The sequence below is a fragment of the Dendrobates tinctorius genome, unplaced genomic scaffold, assembly GCF_039654945.1.
Source record: "Dendrobates tinctorius isolate UK_male_01 unplaced genomic scaffold, ASM3965494v1 ptg000075l, whole genome shotgun sequence".
NCBI lineage: Eukaryota > Metazoa > Chordata > Amphibia > Anura > Dendrobatidae > Dendrobates > Dendrobates tinctorius.
Genome location: NW_027361743.1, coordinates 18,981,649 through 19,000,092, shown reverse-complemented (window position 1 = coordinate 19,000,092; position 18,444 = coordinate 18,981,649). Strand labels below are relative to the sequence as shown.

At 47.6% G+C, this 18,444-nt stretch overlaps 1 protein-coding gene across 3 annotated transcripts in view; it reads right to left on the bottom strand.

Moving 5' to 3' along the window:
• The window catches only part of SKA3 (spindle and kinetochore associated complex subunit 3), a 35,210-nt gene that overhangs the window by 11,156 nt on the left and 5,610 nt on the right, over positions 1–18,444 (bottom strand). For all 3 annotated transcript variants that reach the window (XM_073583042.1, XM_073583043.1, XM_073583041.1), the window contains exons 4-9: positions 17,891–18,056; positions 17,102–17,489; positions 16,315–16,394; positions 14,178–14,289; positions 13,533–13,612; positions 6,893–7,077 (exon numbers count right to left, since the gene is read on the bottom strand). In XM_073583042.1, the coding sequence (XP_073439143.1) occupies positions 6,893–7,077; positions 13,533–13,612; positions 14,178–14,289; positions 16,315–16,394; positions 17,102–17,489; positions 17,891–18,056 (1,011 nt within the window). The remainder of the gene's footprint in view (positions 1–6,892; positions 7,078–13,532; positions 13,613–14,177; positions 14,290–16,314; positions 16,395–17,101; positions 17,490–17,890; positions 18,057–18,444) is intronic.

The following is an 18,444-nucleotide window of genomic DNA, read 5'->3' as shown; positions in this document are numbered from 1 at the left end:
GAGACTAGAAGCTGCGATCATCTGATCGCCTGTGCTCAAACAGGGGCAGGCGACCTATGACGTACCTATACGTCATAGGTTGCAAAGGGGTTAAGGGTCCCTACACAAGTTGCAGCCTTACTTCATTTTTGTCAAGTTTTATTTTTTTTTTTTGCGCAGCTTTGTTACAAAACCTGAAGGATTTCCTAGTGCTAGCAAATTGATTGATATTCCTGAAGTGTCACGCATACATTTCTTATTTTTTCCATGCAGATTTAAATCTGCAGCAGATCAGTTTTTTCAGCATTTTTGCTGCAAATTTCACTCACACTAATTACACATGCAAAAAACCACCATGGTTACTTACTGGTAGCCGTTTTTTCCGGAACCCATGACAGCACACCTGAGAGGGATCCACCCCGCCAGGACAGGACCCTACTGAGACATAAGGGGCGGCACCTCTCCCCCCGCTTCAGTTGGGTTACAGAGCATTGAGAGGACTTCCCGGTTAGTTACATGTTTAATCTAGCACCACATCACTCAAAAACACCCTACTAATTGTGCACACCCATACGGTGAAAAAGGGGGGGGGGAATATACGGGTGCTGTCATGGGTTCCGGAAAAACCGGCTGCCGGTAAGTAACCATGGTGGTTTTCCCTTCACCCATGACAGCACACCTGAGAGATTTTTGGAGACTTCGAAACCCCTTAGGGAGGGACCACCGCTTACAGCACCCTTCTTCCAAAGGTTAAGTCAGCAGAGGAGGATAGATTTCATCTATAGTGCTTAAAGAAGGTTGAAGGTGAGGCCCAGGTAGCAGCCTTACAAATCTGTTCAATTGATACCTCTGCCTTTTCAGCCCAGGAGGTCGCCACGGCTCTGGTGGAATGAGCCTTGATGCCATCAGGAATCGGGATACCAGTAGCTGAGTAGGCTACACTAATGGCCTCCCTAATCCATCTAGCAATAGTCCCTTTTGAAACCCCACAGCCTTTCCTGGCACCCTGAAATGCTACAAATAGGGAGTGGGACCTCCTCCAATGGCTAGTGACAGACATGTATTCTAACAGAGCTCTCTTAACATCCAAACTACAGAATTTTTCCTCCCCCAGATTTTTTGGATTCTCGCAGAAAGATGGGAGGACAATCTCCTGACCCCGATGGAAATCTGATGCTACCTTAGGCAGATAAGCGGGGTCTGCTCTTAACACTACCCTATCCTGAAAGACTTGCGTATAAGGTGGATTTACTGAGAGAGCCTGCAAGTCGCTTATTCTGCGGGCTGACGTAAGGGCCACTAAAATGATCGTTTTTAGGGTCAGAAACTTTAGGGGTAGCTGGTGTAAAGGCTCATACGGTTCCTTTGTAAGGGCTTCTAGCACTAGGTTTCCATCCCAGGGGGCTATTCTGGGTATTGGGATAGGCCTAGCTCTATGGCAGGATTTAATGAATCTGGCTACCCATCTATTTGATACCAATTTGCAGTTGTAGAGTGCCCCTAGTGCAGACACCTGAACTTTAAGTGTATTCACCTCTAACCCCATCTGCAACCCCGGTTGCAAGAACTCCAGGATGGCACTAATTGGGGGTTCATTTCCTAACGGCTTACCTAGGAACTTATTCCATGTTCTGCCGTAGAGGTTAGTCGTCACTGGTTTTCTGCTCTTTAGCAGAGTGGCCACCAACCCGGGGGAGAACCCTCTATCCATTAAAAGTGACCTTTCAAATTCCATGCCGTCAGATGGAATCCTTTGACCTGAGCGTGGAATATTGGGCCTTGAGCTAGTAGGTCCGGGATTTCTGGCAGAATCCATGGATCGGAGAGGGACATCATTCGTAGCAGAGCAAACCAGGGCCTTTTTGGCCAAAATGGGGCTATTAGAATCACCCTGGCTTGATAGTTTCTGATCTGACAACTGTTGGGATCAGAGCCACTGGGGGGGGGGGGGGAACGCATAGGCCAGCTTGAAGTTCCACAGGATGTGCAATGAGTCCACTGCCCATGGCTTCTCCCTCGGGTTTAGAGAGCAGAACCTGTTTGCCTGTTGTGCTTGTTGGCAAAGAGGTCTATCACTGGTTTCCCTCAAAGCTGCGTTATTTTTTGAAAAATGGACCGATTTAGCATCCATTCTCCTTGCCTCAGGGTATTGCGACTCAGAAAATCTGCCTCTATGTTTTCTGCCCCTTTTATGTGTAAGGCTGTCAAGGAGTGTAGGTGTTCCTCTGCTCTGCCCAGAATGTCGTTTGCCGCGTCCATTAGGGAGTGTGATCTTGTCCCTCCTTGGTGGTTGATGTATGCCACTGCTACCCTGTTGTCTGACATGATGCGTACATTGCGACCCTGGAGTAGCGGAATGAAGTGACTTAGGGCCTTGTTCACTGCCCACAGTTCTCTCAGGTTGGACGATGCCTCCCTTTCTTGAGGTGTCCAGGAGCCCTGACCTATGAGGCCCCTTAGGTGTGCTCCCCACCACGAGGAGTTTGCATCTGTTAATATTACATCCGTCGTCTGTCTGTCCCACGGTATTCCTGAGGTCAGATTTGAACCGTCCAGCCACCAGTTGAGAGAGCCTCTGGTTTTTACGGAAAGCTCCAGCTTTCCTTCTAAACGCCCTCTTAGCAACCTTTGTGCTGATAATATCTCCCCCTGGAGTTGCCGGGTGTGAAACTGAGCCCACCTGACCGCCGGAATACAGGAGGATGTTAGGGTACCTAGTAGGGACATTGCCCTTCTCAATGTCATACATGGTTGGTTTCGGGCTGCCAAGGCCAGATTTTGCACCTTCTCCATCTTGGACTCTGGGAGCAGACACTCTTGCCTTTCTGAATCTAGTATAAATCCCAGGAAGGTCTGTTTTTTTAGGGATTGCAATTTGGATTTTTTGAAATTGACTATCCACCCTAATTTTTGCAAGGTGTTGATCACCTGGCTCAACTGCGCCGTACAGTGGTCCTCTGAGCTGCCAACTATAAGAAAATCGTCCAGGTATGGTATTATGACCGTATCGTGAATCCAGAGAAAGGCTGTCACTGCCGCGGCTATGGATATGCCAAACGGAAGAGCTCTGAACTGAAAATGCCTCAGTATGCCTTGAATATAAAGCGCTACCCTCAAGTATTTTTGGTAATCTGGATGGATAGGGATGTGATAATATGCATCCTTTAAGTAGACTACGACTTCACCGCCGTAGACACTGATTCCATCTTGAAGGTCTGGTTTCTTATCCATCGATTGAGCAGTCTGAGATTTATAATTGTCCTGAATGATTGATCTGGTTTTTTGTTTTTTTTTATCAGAAAAAGGGGTGAATAGAACCCCCTTCCTTCCTGTGTGTGTGGGACCTCGTAAAGTACCCGCTTGTCTATCAGGCTCAGGATATCTGCTTCTAAGGCCAACTGTTCTTCGGTCACCTTTCTGATGGGTGTGATGACGACCACGGGTTTTGGCTGGCGAATAAAGGGGATTCTCAGGGCTTCTCTTAGGAAGCTCAGGATCCAGGTATTGGAGGAGATCTTTTCTCAGGCCTGGAAAGAGACTGCCAATCTCCCCCCCCACTGGAATGCTGGCGTCATTGTGGCGATATCTTTGAGGTGGAGGTGCCTCCACCAAACATAAATCCCGACTCTTTTTTCCTTTTATCCTCCCATCTTCTCCTGTCAGCGGGAGGACGCCCCTTACTGAATCTTCCCCTCCGAAAGGGCTGTCTTCTCTGATCCATCGGGAATCTGGGGAAGCCTTTTTTATTAGGCTGGTTTCACATTAGCGTTGAAACAACGCTGCGCACTGCGTCGGTAAGCCCCGCCCCGATCCGGCATCACCGCCTACTATCGCATTTGCACGCATGCGATCGGCGCACCCTATCTTTAGCATAGAGTGCGCAGATCATGCGCTGCCAGTGTGTAAGTAGCGTGCTGCGCACTTTTGACGGTGCGCGCCGAAATGCAACATGTTGCATTTCGGCGCGCACCGTCAAAAGTGCGCAGCACGCTACTTTCACACTGGCAACGCATGATCTGCGCACCCTATGCTAAAGATGGGGTGTGCCGATTGCATGCGTGCAAATGCGATAGTAGGCGATGATCCCGGATGGGGCGGGCAGGGAGCCGGATCGGGGCGGGGCTTACCGACGCAGTGCGCAGCGTTGTTTCAACGCTAATGTGAAACCAGCCTTATCGCTTGCTTTCTCTAGAATATCATCCAAGTTCTTGCCGAATAAGAACCGACCATCGCACGGGAGAGAGCACAATTTAGCTTTGGACTGTAGGTCACCCGGGCAGCCCTTAAGCCATAACGCGCGTCTAGCAGCATTTGATAGTCCCGCTGCCCTAGCTGTCAACCGCATAGAGTCCGCCGAGGTATCTGCCAAAAAAGCTGCTGCCCCGTGCAAGAGATACACATCTGCTAAAATTTTCCCTCTTGGGACCTTTGATGCCAGCTTCTCTTCTAACTGCTGCAGCCAGATCATGAGGGAGCGTGCCGTGCAGGTGCCTGCTATTGCCGGCTTTACTCCTCCTGCTGTCACTTCCCACGCGTGCCTCAAATATGAGTCCGCTTTCTTGTCCAGCGGGTCTCTAAGAACCCCTGCGTCTTCCAAGGGCAGGGCCCACCTTTTGGAAGACCTGGATACTGCTGCATCTATTTTTGGGACTTTGCCCCATATTTCCGCATCCTTGTGCTCAAAAGGATATCGTCTCTTAGAGGCGGACGGAAGGGCCCCAGATTTTTCGGGTTTCATCCACTCTTTCTCAATAAGCGCCCGGATGGGCATCTGTGTCTTCTACAGGGAAACATGGCTTAACCCCCCGTGTCACTGTCTGAGGAGGATGACTGTTCCGCCTGAGACGAGACTGATGCGGAATCTGAGGGGGAACTGGGGGATTCCTCCTACTTTTCTTCCCTTTTTTCAATAGGGACTTAATTGAGCCTTCCATTTCTGACCTGAGGGCAGATATCAGATTGGCTGTGAAACTAGGCGCTTCCTCCGCCATAGTCCGCTGAATGCAAGAGGCACAGAGATCTTTCTGCCAATCTCTTGCTAGGGGAGATTTACATATAGCACAGTCCCTATTGTTCTTCTTGCTTCCTGCTTTTCTGGGCCTTTCCTACAGGGTAGAGCATACAACAGAGAATCCCTATTAACATAAATGCTAACATTCACGAAGATCACTCACCACCCGTAATCAAGGGTACCGGACTCGGAGGCTGCGTCGGACCACGTGACCTGTGCTCTTTGGACCTTGAGGAGTCCCCCGACCTGCGGCTGGGGCGACTGCTGCTTGAATGGCTTCCATGTTTTCTGCCAGAGGGCTGTGAGGGAGGCAGGGACACTGAACGCTCCTGCTCTGACTCCATCTTGCACCGCTCGTTCTGCCGCTGCCTCTTCCTTTTAAATGACGCGCCTCCGTCCTGGTGAGAGTCTCCCCCACCTCCCCCCTGCGACCGCCGGCCGACGGTTTCAGAAAGCCGGCCCGCGTCGCACCCGGCGCCATTGTACCGTCGCCTTCTGCTGACGTCAGCCGGCGCACCCAGCATCCATAGCGCCGCTGACGTCAGGGGCCGGAAGAAGCCAGCGTCTCTCCCCTGCCACGGGGATCGAGATGCGGCGTGCGCAAGGGGAGGGCGGCGCGGTGGGGCTCCCCGGAGCCACCGGGATCCCATCCACGCCCACACGAACCCGGAGCCCAAGGGAACACCGGGGACTGTGCTACCAGGACCCGACGGCCGGCGCTACAGGTAAGCTACCTGTTCTTCCCACGCCGGGAAGGGCCTGGGTCCTTTTTTTTTTTTTCTCTTCGCCCATAACAGGCACCGCCACAGTGGGATTCCTTCCAGGACAGGAACCCAACTGAAGCGGGGGAGAGGTGCCGCCCCTTATGTCTCAGTAGGTTCCTGTCCTGGCGGGGCGGATCCCACTCAGATGTGCTGTCATGGGTGAAGGGAAAACGCATGTTTTCTATGCTGCGTTTTTACTGCCAGCACATCAGTGTTTGCATAGATTTTCAAAGCAAGGAATGATTTTGCAATTCATCTGATCCCTCTTCATAGAAATCTAGAATTAAATAGGTATTCTCAAGTTTGGAAGGTATCCTGTGTAGCCATTGCATAACGGATAATTTCCAGATTGGTGGGTGTGAAAACGCTGACACCGCCATAGATTTAAAAAAAAGGGGCTCTGGAGAGGTTGCACATCAAGCGCACTGCTGCTCTCTTCATTCTTACAGCGGTGCCAAAGACCAGTTGAACGCAGCACTCCCATTAGAATGATCATTGCTCCCATTCAATAAGGGCTCTTTTAAGCCCCAGTTCTCAGGATCGTTTTGGGTTCTAGCTGTCTGACCCCCCAGCGATCGGGGAGTTATAACCTTATCCAATGAATAGGGGATAACTTTGAAATTTACCACTGCAGCAGCCTCTGTCCTCACCCTGAAATGAAGGTTTATCAGTGATAATCCATTTCAGGGGCTGGGCTAGTCCATGCTCTATTCAGCATGCATCTGTTTTTCCAACGCAAGCTCAGTACAAACTCCTTTATCACTGTGCAATATTCCTTTTCAGTGCACAGTGACAGTGCACTCCCTCTCCGGCTCTGATGAGAAGTGACAAGCTGACAAGAGAGTGCACTGTCAGTGCATATTGTAAGGAGAGAACTTGGTGTGCATGAAAAGCAGAAATCAGTCCTGCCCTAGAAACAGTCATCAATTTCGAAGGCAGGGCTGGTCTCCGTTTTCCCTGTTCAGTTAGAGAGAGAGTAGATAGGGAACTGTAGGAACTCTTTAATGAAAATATATTAGAAAAACGATTAGATTATTACATTGAATAGATTAGGATTAAATCAGTTAGTTTCGGACCACCCCTTTAAGTACAATAGAATGGATGTAAACACGGTAATAGGCAGAAGGGTCGGACTTACTAGTGTGTCACTCTTCAGCCACTTGGTCTCAAAGCTGGGTAACGGTGGAGTGTCTAAATTCTTAATCAACGAAAGCTCTTTACTTTCTGACGGTTCAGGATTCATGCAGTTTATGTCTTTCTTCTGCACCTTTAGTCCAGGAGTGCAGAAAGTGGGGGGACATGGAGAATCCACAATGTCTGTATCTACACAGTAAACATTAGGTTAATTGATTTTCATTTATATTTGCTTTTAGGCCCCCATAAACATTAGATTAACGTTAGCCGAACTTGCCGATATTGATGGGTTCTGATGACATTCCAATGGGGATGGGGCCTCCCCCGATTCCCCCCCCCTGATAGAAAATAGTGGGGAACAGAAAGATCTGGCAAGTCAGTCTTCAGACCGGTGATCCATTTGTTCTCTACGAGGTATGCCACCAGCAGAGGCGTCTGGCAGCGGCTCGCTCATACTGCTGAGAGCTTCTTGGTGTGGGAGAGTCGAGAAAGAGAGCGCTGCCGGCTGAATGATCACAACTAACTCCAAAGTGTAAGCGGACACATTTCCAAATGGAAAAACAGGTTGGATCCCAAGTCTTGTGTCCTTGGGATATAAGTTTCTGACAATCACCTATCTCTTTCCACCCACAGCATGCAAGTCTAAGCACAATAACGCCTATTGAGGGGCTGGGGAACACAGCTATCTGCGTCAAAGAAATTAAGAACCAAGTGTTAATTTTTAATTTAGAGATCAAAAAATATAATTACTACATGTAAAATAAAGATAGCACGGGGCGTGGCCTGAGCGGCATGTGAGGAAGACGTGTGCCCGCTGAGCTCCCGCATATACCTGCTTAATTCAGCCATTCCGTCCCCACAGCACGGCTAGTATAACCCCTGGAGGCTGCACCGGAGTCGGTAGACACCGCGGGGCACCAGAGATCGCTGCTTCATCCCAGGATATGGGGAAAAAAGGTCAGAGAAGGGTGGCAGGAGAGGCCGGAGCGGGGAGCCAAGATGGCGCCGCCGCCACAGCGTGCGCCTTAGAGGAGGCCGCAGAAGACAGCGCGGCTAGGAACAGGGCAGTGGCGGGCAGGCTGCGGCGCTTTGCCCGCGCGGCCGAGGCGGGGCGGGAGTCTCTTTAGGACTCTGATATGGACCAGGAGACTGTGGCAGAGGACATGAGCCCGGGAATGGGGAGGAGGAGGAGGCTGCCCATGCCAGAGTGCAGGGGGGGGGGAAGGGAGCTGAGCCTAGCTGGAGTGATCTGGTGGAAAGAAATAAACAGCACCTCACAGCCTTGCAACTACAAGTTCCAGACGAGCCCACCAACAAAGATGTAATGCTGGCAGTGGTGCACTGTGGGACTGCGATCTCACATGTCCTGACACAACTGGGCTTTCTGCAGGAGTCCATGCAGACTGTGCGACATGAACTGCACAGTGTTAGAGACAGAACAAGCCAGCTGGAAAAACGTATGGGTGCTGTGGAGAATTCTGCCTCTGACTCAGGACAGCATTGTACAGAGCTCAAGAAGGACATGGCAGCTGTCTGGGCTAAAACTGACGACCTTGAAAATAGATCCAGAAGGAATAATGTTCGTATTGTGGGCATGCCAGAGCGCTGTGAGGGAAAGAATCCTACTGCCTTCATTGAAACATGGCTTAAGGAAAAAGTAGGTGAGGACAATCTAACACACCTATACGCAGTGGAAAGAGCACACAGGGTCCCGACTCGGCCCCCCCCTCCCCGGTCATCCACCAAGATCTGTGCTTGCTAAAATCCTCCATTACAGGGATAGAGACGTTATCCTTAGATACTCAAGTGAACACCCTGACCTTACAATAGAAGGATCCAGAGTCTCCTTTTACCCGGACTTTTCGCCGGAGGTTCAGAAGATGAGAGCGAAGTTCACAGACATCAAGAAGCGTCTGAGAGCCTGTGGCGTCAAGTACTCCATGTTTTTCCCGGCTAAACTGCGTATTGAGGCCTGGAATAAAATCCACTTTTTTCTGGACCCTAGGGAAGCCGTGGACTGGTTGGACCTTAACGAGCGACAGTTGAGGAAGGAGGGGAAGGAGCAGGAACGTGGCTGATGGTATCTTGGCTCGCTCAGTTATTATGGAGCCATGCGGTTGAAGTCTGCGGCCCTGAGGCAATGGACTGCCTAAGAAATTATCTTTTTGTTTATTCTTATATTACTGTTATATGCTGTTTTTAAGAATTTGTGGTCCTTATGGGGCCTTGGTTTGAATACGGATAAGGGAAAATGTAAAGTGCTGTGGGGTTATATCCTGTCAAATGCGGGTAGTGAAAAGGAACTGAAGCGCCTGCTGAATGGGGTGGAAGGGTTGGACAGTACCCTTGCCTATTGCACCCTTGGTTCAGCCCAAGGAACTGTTGGAGGGTGTTTTTTGGGGGGAGGGGGGAGGGACTAGGTTCAAAATGTCCTTTGGCATACTTGTACATTTCAATGTTGGCTATGGGGCGGCTGGGGGGGAGATGGTAGGCAATATGCTATGGTACGATAATGGCTGATTTTAAGATACTTAGTTGGAATATCAGGGGGTTAAAGTCGCCGGTAAAACGACAGGCCATATTCTCCTTCATAACGGACCAGAAGCCGGCAGTTGTTTGTTTGCAGGAGACACATCTCACACAGGAGACGCTGGGAATCCTGGATAAGAGATGGGTACAGGCGGGCTTCCACTCTACTCATTCCCAATACTCTAGGGGGCTTAGTATATTGATTCACTCCAGGACTCAATTTAAGTGTCACCGGGTGGTGGTGGACACAGAGGGGCAATTTGTCCTTTCATCTTGTATAATCTTTTCTACCCCGCTGGTGTTGATATCTATATATATATATATCTCTATCTATCTATCTATCTATATATATATATATATATATATATACCTCCGCCATATAGCAGTAGAGTTATCTATAAAGTTCTTACCATTCTGAGAGATTTTCCGGGGGTTCCGCATATGGTGGTGGGTGATTTTAATAATATTCTGGATTCACACTGGGACAGGGGTAGCCATGAGCCTCTGAGGCTGGGAGGTAATCTTACGCCATTTGGGGTGCTCGTGCGGGAGATAGCTTTGACCGACTTGTGGAGATGCCGTAACCCTGGTGTCCGTCAATTCTCGTGCTTCTCCTCTACTCACTCCTCCCTATCTCGCATCGATCTGGCCCTGGGTGATGATCTTATGCTGGGAAAAACTTTAGAGGTTAAATATCTGGCGCGAACGGTATCTGATCATTCGCCTGTTTCAGTCATGCTTGGGGGGGGCGGGAACAGGAGAACTGATAGATCTCTCTGGCGCCTCAACCCGTTTTGGCTGCAGCTAATCGATAAGAATAATGGCTTTATCCCTGAGTTGCAGGAATATCTTAGTATAAATAGAGGCTCGGCTTCCAGTGGGATCGTCTGGGAGGCCTTGAAGGCGTACTTAAGGGGAATGTACATACGGGAGATTTCTAAAATAAAGATCGCCTCCAGGGCAAAATCACAACTTGTATTCAGGGAACTGGAGGATGCGGAAAGGGCCCTTGCGACACAGAGCACACCTGACACTCGGAAGCGGCTGGGGGAGGCGCAGTCAAAGGTGACCAAACAGACATTAGAGGCGGCGGCGCAAAAACGGCTGTTTCAATCTACTCAATATTTTGAGTGTGTGGAAAGTGTGGGGCATTTGCTTTCTGTCGTGACATCAGCACAGAGAGGGTCTTCTTCAGGATGTGAATGGGCGATTACTCACTGACGCACCGGGGATTTTAAAAATTCTGGAGACTTTTTATGCTGACTTATATTCCTCACATGCTAGGGCCCCGACGGAGGACGTTGTTGACTTTTTGGAGGCTGCCAATCTCCCACGGCTGACTCCTGAGGATAGACACTCTCTAGATAGACCTCTAAGTTTGGACGAGTTGGAGGAGGCTCTGGGAACCATGTCCAATGGTAAGGCACCTGGGGTGGATGGGTTGCCAGCTGAGGTGTACAAACGGTATAGGACGGTGTTGCTCCCTGCTCTATTGACAGTGTTTAATGATAGCTTGGAACGGGGTGTTCTCCCACCGTCTATGTCATTAAGCTGTCATTGCCGTGCTGTTGAAAAAGGATAGGGACCCAACTCTGCCCACGTCGTATAGGCCCATCTCCCTGTTGACGTTAGACATTAAACTTTTAGCGAAGGTCCTGGCCATTCAACTCTCAAAAGTAATAGCTGTGTTAATACACCCCGATCAGACGGGATTTATGCCCAACAAATCGACGGCTAATATTAGGAGATTATACCTGAATATGCAGGTGGGGGCTGATAATGCTGGGAGGAGGGTGGTTCTGTCCCTAGACGCTGCTAAGGCATTTGATAGTGTGGAGTGGGACTATTTATGGGCGACGCTTCACTGTATGGGCTTTGGCCCGGGCTTTATTGGCTGGGTCAGGCTCTTGTACTCGGAGTCGAGTGCTCGGCTGAGGGCTAATGGTCAGTTGTCTAATCCTTTTTCACTTCATAGAGGAACAAGGCAGGGATGCCCTTTATCCCCGCTGCTGTTTGCTCTCGCGGTGGAGCCATTGGCTTCGAGGGTAAGATCGGATGCTGGCATAGAGGGATTCCGGTATGGGGAGCATGAGAAGGTAGCACTATATGCGGATGACCTGTTATTTTTAGCGGACGCGGACAGATCATTACAAAATACGATGACACTTCTTGGGGCATTTGGGGAGATCTCGGGTCTGGTTATTAACTGGGAGAAGTCTGCGCTCCTCCCACTGGACTCAGGCTCCTGCAGTGTGGTAGGTGTGCCGGTTGCAACGTCCCTCCAATATTTGGGCATAAGAATATCCAATAAGCTGACAGACTATGAGAGCCTAAATCTTGTTCCGCTGTTGGACAGGATCAAACAGAAGGTTAAGGCCTGGGCAAAGCTACACCTTTCTGTTGTGGGAAGAGTGAATCTGTTGAAGATGGTAGTTATGCCGCAACTCTTATATGTCCTCCATAACTCCCCTGTCTGGCTTCCCCAGAACAGGTTCCATAAAATTAATATGATTTTTAGAGAGCTCATCTGGCTAAAACAAGGCGCGAGAATTAAACTTGAACACTTGCAAAAACCTAAAGAAGAGGGGGGACTTGCGTTGCCCAACCCATGGCTTTATTTTCTGTCTTCCCAATGCCAGCATGTAGCGGGAGGAATGGAGGGCGAGTTGGTGGATTTGGTGGGAGGTCAGAAGATCCTTCAATTCCTAGTGGGGCGGGGATCACTGGTGTCGAGTCTGGAGTCGGGTAGATTTCGATCCCTTGCTCTCAGGTTCCCTACGGTGCTTCTAATGGTTAGGGTATGGGATAAGCTGAGGCAGCTGAGAGGAATACGCGGTCTTACAAAGTACTCCCCCATATGGGACAATCAGCATTTGCCATGCATGAAAACGCTCAGAGGCTTTGCTCACTGGAGGCGGATTGGCATATGGTGGGTGTCGCAGCTGGTGGAGGGAGGGGTTTTTAAAACTTTTGAGCAATTGGGATGGGAATTTCCCCTCCAACGCTCCATGTTTTATCAATATTTGCAGCTGCGTCACGCGTATATGGTGCAGAGCAAAAAAGTTGACTTAACCGTACACCACGACGTCATTGTCCATAGGCTTGGTATGCAGGGGTCCACCAGGGGGCTGATTTCGATGGTGTATGGTGGCTTACTTGGACGGGTCCTGTCAAGGCATCCTATTGGTGCACTGACAAAGTGGGAACAACAGCTGGGTACGATATCAGCGGAACAGTGGGACTCGATTCTACAGATGATTCCCAGATTATCCCTTAGTGAGCCTGGCCGCCTGTCTCAGCTATATATCCTCTATAGGGCATACAGGTCTCCCGAATGGTTGTTCAATAGAGGGTTACGGTTGGATTCGAGGTGCCCCAAGTGCACGATAGATAATGCGGACATTTTACATATGATGTGGACATGCTCTTGCCTGCAAATATTCTGGATCGTGGTCCTTAGCCTTATACACTTGGTCACGGGACAGGATATTCCCAGGGACCCCACGATTTGTGTTTTGGGTTATGTTGATGAGGTGGGAGGGGATAAATACCTTAAAATTGCTGTGGCCAGAATGCTGTTTGTGGCCCGAAAGTTGATAGCTTATCACTGGATTTCTGCCAAAATCCCCTCAAGAAAAGAATACATCAATAGGTTGAACCTAATATTATATAGGGAAAAGTTTGTGTACCTCAGGAGGGGTGTGCCGCATATTTTTGGGAAAATATGGGAGGGATGGCTGAAGGTTCCCGGCCTGGCTGCCTCAAATCTCCTAGATTAATGAGTGGGCCCTGGAGGTGGTCTCCTGTCGGTTGTTAATCGTCATTTCTCATATGATATGGTTGTGTGATGGAATTGGGTTTATTCACTATGTACCAGTCCATATGCCATCGGACAAGGGGAGGGGGGTGTTATGGGGGAAGGGAATGTTTGACAACATGTTGTAAGTTGTACATGCCTGTCATTTCTAAAACTTTTAATAAAAACTATCTGATTAAAAAAAATAAAAATAAAGACAGCACAAGGTCAGCTAGGTTACAAGCTGACCGATCACATCATGCCAATTAATAAAACCCTTCCCAGCTCAGTATATTATACAGCGCAGGCAGGGACGTACTACTGTGCAGGGGCTGACAAACATCAAGGTGGTTCTGACTTCTCTCCTGACATGAAGAGGTGGCATCATCATCCGTCACACTGAAAAAAAACAAAATTAATTCCATGGTTCAGTTAGGTTATTGGATGTTAATATTTTTACTCCAATGAAAGGTAAGGATGTGTGTTTTATTTGATGTCTAATCGGATTATTTTCGGTGTTCCTCACTTTATCGGATTGAAAAAAAAAATTATGAAAATAAAGTTTTAATCTTCCACCTTTTCACCATTCAAAAATAAGAAAAAAAAATTAAAACTGGAAAAAAAATAAGTAAAATATAAAAAATGTATTTGTTATCGTTGTGTTTGTAAAATCTGATCTATCAAAGGATAAAATTATTTCAGTTGTGCACCTACCATAGAAAAAAATAATGAAAATTGTGATTTTTCAATTGCTGAACATAATGTCCAGCAAAAAAAAAAAAAAAAAAAATCTGGCTATGGGGACTGAAAAAAAAAAAAAAATTTATGGTTCTTGTAAGAAGGAGAGGAAAAGAATGAAAACGCAAAAAGTGATGGCCAGCTGTAAGTCCCCCTTTTACCACATTCCGCTACCTTACACACATATTACTCCTATAATACATCTATACCGCTGTATTGCACTTACTTTGCTTTGGTGTCACACTTTTCATCCATTACATCAAGGCCGACATGCTTAAGAACCTTCAGTCCGGGGGTGCAGAACACGGGTGGTAGTGGGGAGTCCACACTTCTGAGATCTACCAAGAAATGTTATGATGAATTTATGGATATTTCAGCTAACAGGTGAGATCCCACAACTGCCAAATACAAGGGGATCGGGATCACCTCTAATCAAATTATTTTCAATAGTAAAACTACTCTTCAACCCCACACCCTTCTCTTAAAGGGATTTTCCACTACTCAGACAACCCTTTCACCATCACTATATTTCCACATATAAAATCATAACAGCCTGTTCTCATCTCCGATGCCAGCGTTGGGTGCCCCGGAGATTGTGTGACATTATGTCACGGGAGCTCTGCAGCCAGATGCCGCTTTACTCTCCCTTCAATTGGACATAACTGATATCCAGAGGATGTGAGAGCAGCAGCTTTTCTCACTTCCTGCAAAAGTCCGAAAATAGGGAAAGTGAAGTTGCCTAGGTGAGACCGCCGATTGGCTGCAGAGCTCCTGTGACAATATCAAGTGAGCCCCGGCACCAACATTGCTGGAAAGGGGCCGGCATCGCAGGTAAGTCTAGTCTGTTTTCATGCGGGAATATAGTAATTAAGAAGGTGTTGTCAATAGTAGCCAACCCTCTTAAAGGCTGTACTTTCTCCCGCTCCTGCGATGCCAGCTCTGGGTCCCTCAGTGCTTGCTTAACAATCTTAGGTCATGTAAGTTTCTGATGATGGAAATGTGAGCGCTGCACCAGTCACGTGACAAACATAATGCAGAAGGGAAGTACAAGGTTTTTTTTAATTTTTATTTTACTTAGGGGACTACAGAATTTAAGAAGGCATTGTCCTAGTAGTGAACAGCCCCTTTAATATGATGACAAACCAACTGGAAAAGTCTGAGTAAGATCATTTACTAGTTGATACAAAATTACTTTTTTAACCCATTCATGACAGAGCCCTTTTTCGGTTTTGCGTTTCTGTTTCTCGCTCCCCTTCTTCCCAGAGCCATAACTGTTTTATTTTTTGGTCACTATGGCCATGTGAGGGCTTGTTTTCTGAGGGACAAGTTGTACTTTTGAACGACACCATTGGTTTTACCATATCGTGTACTCAAAAACGAGAAAAAAATTCAAAGTGCGGTGAAATTGCAAAAAAAAGTGCAATCCCACAACTGTTTTTTGGCTTTTTTTTTTACCATGTTCTCCAAATGCTAAAACTGACCCGCCATTATGATTTTCCAGGTCATTACGAGTTCATAGACACCAAACATGTCTAGGTTCCTTTTTTATTTAAGTGGTGAAAGAAAAAAAATATTGCGCCATTTTCCGATACCCGTAGTGTCTCCATTTTTCGTGATCTTGGGTTGGGGGAGAGCTTATTTTTTGCGTGCTGAGCTGACCTTTTTAAGGAGACCATTTTGGTGCAGATACGATCTTTCGATCGCCTGTTATTGCATTTTAATGCCATGTAGCGGCGACCAAAAATAAACCTAATTCTGGCGTTTAATTTTTTTATCGTTTACCGATCGGGTTAATTCTTTTTTATATTGATAAATCGGGCGATTCTAAACGCAGTGATACCAAATACGTGTGTATATTTGATTTTTTTTATTGTTTTATTTTGAATGGGGCAAAGGGGAGGGGGGTGATTTGAACTTTTATATTTTTAAAGCTGCCATAACCCGATCGCCTCTGCTACGTACAGGCAATGATCAGATCGCTTGTATGTAGCAGAATGGCTTACTTGCTATGAGCGCCGACCACTGGGCGGCGCTCATAGCAATTGGGCATTGACAACTATGGAGCTCTGCCCGCGACTGTTCCGGGCACCTCAGCTGCTCAAAACAGCTGACATGTGTCGGGAAAGGTGTGGGCTCATCGCCGGCGCCGACATCAAAGGGGGAGACATGACATGCGCCGTACACGTACTGCGCATGTCGTGAAGGGGTTAATGAAAAAGAAAATGAGTTGCTGCTGGTTACAGTGCACTGTGCCCCTCCTGTAAATTCGCTGTCCTAAGGGTCCTGGACTAAATACAGCTCAGACATGTTTTTCATCATATGAGTCTAGGCCACAAGGTGTATTATGTTAGGTAGCCACTTACCTCTCCTGTAAGTCAGATGGGCAGGGGTGGCCAGCAGATTTTTAATGTCCTTGGATGATTCTTTTGGTTTCTCAGGACCACTGCAGGGAAATATAGCAGTAAGAAATATATTTATGGTACATTTATATAAGTATAGGAGTCTCGTCAAACATATTTGCTCCTTATGGATTTAGATTGATCATTTTGGCACGGAGACTATATGGCCTCAAATAAGTACGAAATTCCAACTGTTCTGGAGAACGTCCACCAGGATTAGCTCATGGACATGATAATACATCGTCTACACATCACTTAGGTGCCAATTCACATGACCGCAGCCTAAGAAGCTGTTAGAGACTGATAAAACAATGAGAAAATACATCTTACTATTTAGTCTTGTGAATTAGCCCTTAAGGGGTATTCCCAGTGCCAAGGTCCTATCCCAATATGTAGTAGGTGTAATAATAATAATATTAGCAAATGCCTCCCATTATAAATGTAGTATAGTTCTTCTGATTAGCTATGACGCTTACGTCATGTACAGGGCATTGCAGTAGCTTAGGCTTCCATGATTACAACCACTAACTGTCACTAAACTACTGCAATGCCCTGTACACGACGTAAGCAACATAGCTAATCAAGAGAACTATACTACATTTCTAATTGGATGTATTTGCCAATATTATTATTACACCTACATATTGGGATAGGTTCTTGTAGATGGGAATACCCCTTTAAAAGTCAGGACTAGTCTGGATATTCGAGCACCTGTGAGCTTACAGTATATACAAGCCTTCCTGGCACATACCTTCTTTTCTTTTTGTTTATTAGTGCCATTGTGTAGTCATCGTTCAGATTTGCGCTGTTGTCACTTATCCCAAAGTGTTGGATTTGAGAGAAGTCTTCTTCCTTACATAAGGCGTACTTTGGGGTCTTGGCCACATTAATAGAGCGGATATCTTGATATAAGGGTCTTGCCTTCTCTTCTGGAGCCTTTTTATTAATCTGCGGTTCCCACACTACGGGAAGCTGGTAATGAGACAGGCCAAAGTCAGAGAGCTGGGGGACTCGCATTAAATCCCATGCGACCTGCTTCTCGATGACTGGTGGGGGTGGAAGGTCTTGTGGGTCAGAGCTCTGACAACTCTCATCGGCGCTCTCAGATGTGACTGGCTCCTCAGACGGGTCACCGTGTTCTGTAAATTCACGAAAAAGGTGCAAAACATAGATTTAAAGGAACACTATCAAGAGATGAGCGATGTCTAAAAATACTGATTACACAGATGAATAATGTCAATATATAGGGCTTGCAAGCAGAAGCCACCAGGAGATTGGTCAGGGTCGCTTTGGAAGCCTGCTGCGGTTAAAGAAATTAGAAAAGATTGAACATGTGCACAGCAAATTGTTTTCACAGTGCTGTACATGTGTTAATTCTTTTTACCATTTGCCTCTTTTTCTCACAGATTCCAGGTGGAATCAGCCTGAAAAAGTCGTTGGGTGCACTTGTCCTTACTGAGATTTGCAGGCGACGCGGTGTCACCGCCGAGCCACAGTTTTACTGTATAATTCCTTCCATATCATGCGCATATAATATTACCTGCTGCTGCACAATCAGGCGGGTTATAGCCGTACTTCTGAAACGTGTCTTTGATTTGTTGGAGGTCAGAGGCGTTTCTCTGCTGCAGCACTTTACAGATCTTTAGGAAATGATTCAGCTCTTGTCCTTTCTTTTCGTTTTTGTCAATAGTGGCCTGAAGATCACTCTGTAAAAAGGAGGGACAACCTGTGCAATTTATCAGAGGTGGAACAAAATGCTGCCTCTGCTGCGTACCTGCAGAAAATGCTGGGGAACAAAAAAAGCGCAATAGGGTCTTATGTGATGATAAGGGGCAATAAGGCCGGTTTCACATTTGCGCTTCAGGGCGCAGCGACGGCCTGCACATGGCCGCCACTAAGCCCCGCCTCAGCCGGTAGCTCCGCCTCTGGGCGCATGACGCTGCATGCGTCCCCTATCTTTATCACTGAGGACGCAGGCCGTGCGCAGTATGCGTTTTTGCGGCGCCTGCGTCCTTTTGATGGTGCGCCGACCAGCGCCAAACGCAACCTGTTGCAATTTGGTTGCGCTCGGCGCACCGTCGAAAGGACGCAGGC